Genomic DNA, 5,000 nt, shown 5'->3' on the forward strand with positions numbered 1-5,000 from the left:
CACATAACATATACAATACAATATACTATTTATATAATCCTTATGTAATTGTGATAATACTTAATTACATAATTATACGGTGCACCACCAAGATACAATACTAGTATGATATATGCATTGGAATTTGCATAGTTAGTAAAAATGCTTTGCTCAGTGGCGGTAAATAAAATATAAACTTATTGAGTTACAGAAAGAAACGTGTTGCGTGGGACATAGTAGAATTCAAATTGATTAACAACCACCAAAATATGGATATCTCATTAGTAGTACATCTAAATTTTCATTCTGTAAGAGATATTTACAAACATATATTAGATCTTGTCCCTGTGGTAGTAAGTCTTTTACTGTGGGACATGCGAGACAATAATGTTCGAGTGTGTTGGCCTTGGCGAGGTGACACAGCTTGCAGGTAGAGTAGTGAGACACATCCTCAGTCTGGCAGACCTGCCACACTGGTCGGTAACCCAGCCGGAGTCTAGCACTCACTATATTGTGTCTACGGACCAGTAGTCCGTGTCGACGATATTTGTGTGAGGTGTCAATGAAGTTATCATAGTGCTGTATGGAGACACTGTGAGCTCGCTCGGCGTTTCTACGATTCGCTGTTAGGGTATGCATGGCTGAACACAGGATAGTTTTGTAATGACGTAAGGAGGGCGGGGTACGTATCACTGGTAATTCGAGATCACACGCAGCCTTTGCGAGACTGTCCACAGTATCGTTACCCGCGATGCCTACATGAGATGGCACCCATAAAAAGGACACAACCAATGTATTATCATGTGCATAGGCCAATCGACACAATATATCTCGCACTATATGGTTATCAGCAGGTCTTGGAGAGGAAAGGGCGTGAAGGGCAGACTTAGAGTCGCAGATGATTACCCCATTTAAACGTCTCTCAGTAAGGAGGGTAACAGCATCTAACAGTCCATTTAGTTCACAGTAGGTGGAACTTGATGTGTCGGGCAAGCGACGGCCAATCCACCCATCTCCCCCTGGTGGTTCCAGAGTGGGGGAGAATACAGCACACGCAGCACTCCCGTCCGCCTGCATTGAGCCGTCAACGTAGAGATGGTGTGCCGTGGGAACTGAGGCAGACACACAGGCGATGGTCTCTAGGGCCAACTGTTTCTGGAGAATGTGATGGGCCGTTTTAGACGTGGGAGTAAAGGAGACGAAAGGGAGAGGTTCTCGCCAGGGTGGCAATTCAGGTACAACCTCAGCAGCCGGAACATCAATGGCCAATCTCTGGAAGTCAGCACACACGGTACGGATAAGGTTACGTCCACCCGGCCGAAGGTGAGGCCGAGGCATATCAGGGTTGAGTGCCGCCAAGATGACGTTGGAGTAGTGAGGAGCCAGATGGGGAGAGCATAGACACTTGATGCTAAAGTAAGTGACATTAGCGTATATCCTGTCAACAAGTGGGGTCAAGTTAAGCTCAGTTAGCATGTTGACTATTCTGGTGGAGGCAGGACAGCCCAGGATAAATCGCATGACTCTGTTTTGAAACTTTTCAAGGGGCTGCAGTGCTGTCTTAGGGAGCTGACAGAGTGCAGGAGAAAGGTAGTCAATTACTGATCGTAGGAACATTATGTAGATGGTCCTAGCGACAGGGATAGAAACTCCTTTCACGTTGTTGGCAAGCCACTTGACAGGGATGAATCGTCGCTCTAATCTATCCAGCAGGTCTGTAACGATTGGATGGATACGTTGCCGTGCGGGTATGGTTGGGGTGACACGCACGGGGGCACCTAGGTAAGTGTATTGTGTGCAGTGTGGTACAAACATTCCCTCCCACGGTGAAGACTGGCAATGTTCGAGGGTTGCGTGTAGAGAATATCCTACTCTTGTCGGGTGAAATTATGAGGCCACAAGCAGCTGATGAATCATAGAATGAGTGAAGGAGGACCTGAAGATTCTGGGGTGAGTCGGTGTGGATGCAAATGTCATCAGCATAACACGTGATTGTAGTGCCAGGGATGTCAGGTAGTATAGCAAGAAGGCGGTGAACTAGGACATTGAAGAGAAAAGGACTGAGAACGCCACCTTGTGGAGTACCTAAGTCAAAATTTCTGGAGGTACTGCATGCGCCCCTAAAAAGGACTTGAGCAGTTCTGTTGCTAAGGTAGCTTCTTATCCATCTCAACAAGTTACCCTTGATACCAAAAGCCACGAGTTGATCAAGTATGATGTCCCTGTTTGCAATATCAAAGGCACTCTTGAGATCGATGAATGCGACCACACTGGTGGGTGAGAGGCGGGTATAGAGATCGAGAAGGCAGTGGTGTGTACCTCGCTGTGGCAGGAAAACCATACAGTCGCGGTGAGAGTTTGGATTGGAGACGAAATATCAGACGGTTGAGGAATATTCTTTCAAGCACCTTGCAGAAGCACGAGGTTAGGGAGATGGGACGAAATTTATCAGTGCCGGGTTTAGGTATGGGTACTATAATACTGGAGGTCCACGCGCTGGGTACGTAACCCCTCTGAAAGCACATATTAAAAAGCTGTAAGAGTGGGTTATCTGGGACCTTGTGGAGAAGACGTAGGACAGAGTATGTGATCCCATCTTCACCGGGAGCCGTCGCCGTACCTCGAGTGAGGGCACGCTGAAGCTCTTGTGGTGTGATGGGTACGTCATCCTCTTTATCTGACTGCAACAGGGCATCTACCAAACGGAGAGTACGAAGGTTCGCCTGGGAAGAGAGGGCTTCTTGAACAGGTGTTGGGAGGTTATCAAGGCTTGATTGTGTAGACCAGGTGTCAATTAGTGTCTGTGCATATTCCATCGGACTATGATGGAGTGCAGTGCGGGGTCGTTTCTTTACAATTTTTTTAATTTTGTGCCACATGGTTCCTACGCTGGTAAGATGATTGATGCTGTCAGTAAGGGCATGCCACGAGTCAGTTTGGGCACACTGTTGTAGACCTATCAATTCGTCACGTGACGTCTGATATTGTTGAAGATGGGCAGGAGATGGTTGTCTTTGGAAGGTAAGGCCATGTTCCATCGCCTTCCTTTCTGCCTGAAGTACACGGTCATTAAGCGACGTTGTGCGAGGCCGAGGACTACGGGTGAGATGAGGTCTGGTGACATATCGGGTGTAAAAGTTGTGTGTTGATTTCACCAGTGAGGAATATAACTCATCAGGGGAATGAATGTTGAAAGTAGGAAGCAGAGTGGTCATGTAGGAGATATACGTCGGACAGTATTTAGGAGGTATCCGGATGCAGGTGCGGGCATAAGAGGAGGAGGGTGTAGCAGGTACTGTGTAGTGGAGGCCAAGGGCAATGTGGTCAGAGAAGAGCACGGGGATGGGGAAGCACTCGACACGTGATGCTACAAGTCCTGATGTGAATATGTAGTCCAGAGTACCTCCACGGGAGTGCGTGGCACCACCAGTATCCCAGCGTGTGAGTCTGTATCGTCGTACGTAATCCAAAAGTCGAGGTCCATTCCGGTTAGGGATTGGAGAAGTATCACCCAGGTCAGGATGGCGCGCATTAAAGTCCCCCATGTAGATAACACCACGCAGCGTAGGTAAGGGCAAGGCAGCCAAGTTTATTCTTCCCGGGGCTGAGTAGACATTACACAAACGTAACTTGTCATGTCCTATTGCTACCTCCAACAGTTGATAGGTCATGTTTGCATCGATCGAGGTACGGAGAAGCTGGTGTGGTATCGAGGAATGTACATATGTTATGAGCCCGTTTCTGACTGGGTGGACATAAGAGACGTATCCAGAGAGTGTAGGAGCCTGTCTCTCGCCAAGCAAAGGTCCCACAAAGGCTTCCTGAATAAAGATGACAGTAGGGTTGTTCTTATAAATATATCCCTTTAGAGCTGCAAGTCTCATGTAGTCCCTTATACCGCAGGCATTCCAGGAAATGACACGAAGCTCCATAGAACTATTGAAGGTTCCCTTTGACTTTGCGAGAGCTGTGGGTGGAGGTGGCGGTAGGGCGTAGACTAGCGTGTTGTACTCCATTTGATGGGGGGGAACGAGATAGTGGTTTCTGATTCGACGTATCTAGGTGGGAGGTGGCGGTAGGGCGTAGACTAGCGTGTTGTACTCCATTTGATGAGGGGGAACGAGGTAATGGTTTCTGATTCGTCGTATTAAGGTGGAAAGTGAGAGCATTAAATTTAGTATCAATTGAGGAAACAGTGGCAATCATTGCCTTCTGGCCCTCAACAAGAGTAGTGAGTATTGTATCTGTGGAGTCTTGTTTGGTGGCGAGATCGATTATACGTGTTTCAAATGTATCATACCGTTCTTCTAGGGATTTGCAGCGAGACATGAGGGTAGCGACAGCCTTACGTAGTTCAATGATCTGGTCGGACTCCGACGTAGCAGACGAAGCACGGACAATAGGTATATTTAGTGTGGAGATGGGCGGTGGGGGGGGAGGCGGGGCTGATTGCGTCACAGGGCGTCTGGCACAACCGTGCCAGACATTTACTCCTTGCTTGTTACATCGAGGGCACTTCCAGTGGGTGTTGGTAGGTGCAGGCTGGCTGGGTGGCTGTGAGGTACCGACGGCCAAGGTAGAGTCAGGAGGTGGTGGTGGGGAGCGATGAAGGCAGGTGCGGGAGTCGTGGGTATCAGCACACCATGCGCACTTCTCTGTTGCATGACAATAGCGAGATATATGACCGACCTGCCAACATCGGTAACACGTAGGTGTGTCGTTCTTAATTTTGAGTATTTCACAGTCAGGAAGGCAGGGAAGAAAACTGAAGGAGACAGTGGTAGGAGGCGGGTCGGTCAGGTTCCAAGTCACAGCTATACGATTAATAGGAACGCCATTTTGACGAAAACGGCGGGCAGAGTGAACACCAGAGAGTTCCAGTGAGAGAGAGGGATCCACATTAGTAGGGTACCGAGTTATCAAGTAATTTGGATATTTTCGTGGTCTCTCCGGGGAGTCTTGTACATCAAGGATGAGAGAAAGAAATTCACCTGCAGTTACTTGCTCGACGATGTCTTGGC

General features: G+C 48.3%; 1 protein-coding gene across 1 annotated transcript; it reads right to left on the reverse strand.

Annotated features, from left to right (window-relative positions):
- Positions 1 to 2,213: 2,213 nt before the first annotated feature.
- LOC143027381 (uncharacterized) lies at positions 2,214 to 3,911 on the reverse strand. Its single transcript, XM_076188664.1, has one exon. It carries the CDS (start codon positions 3,909 to 3,911, stop codon positions 2,214 to 2,216), a length of 1,698 nt encoding a protein of 565 aa, XP_076044779.1.
- Positions 3,912 to 5,000: the final 1,089 nt, after the last annotated feature.

This window comes from Oratosquilla oratoria, chromosome 8 (assembly GCF_046742065.1).
Source record: "Oratosquilla oratoria isolate Oo_2021 chromosome 8, ASM4674206v1, whole genome shotgun sequence".
Lineage (NCBI taxonomy): Eukaryota > Metazoa > Arthropoda > Malacostraca > Stomatopoda > Squillidae > Oratosquilla > Oratosquilla oratoria.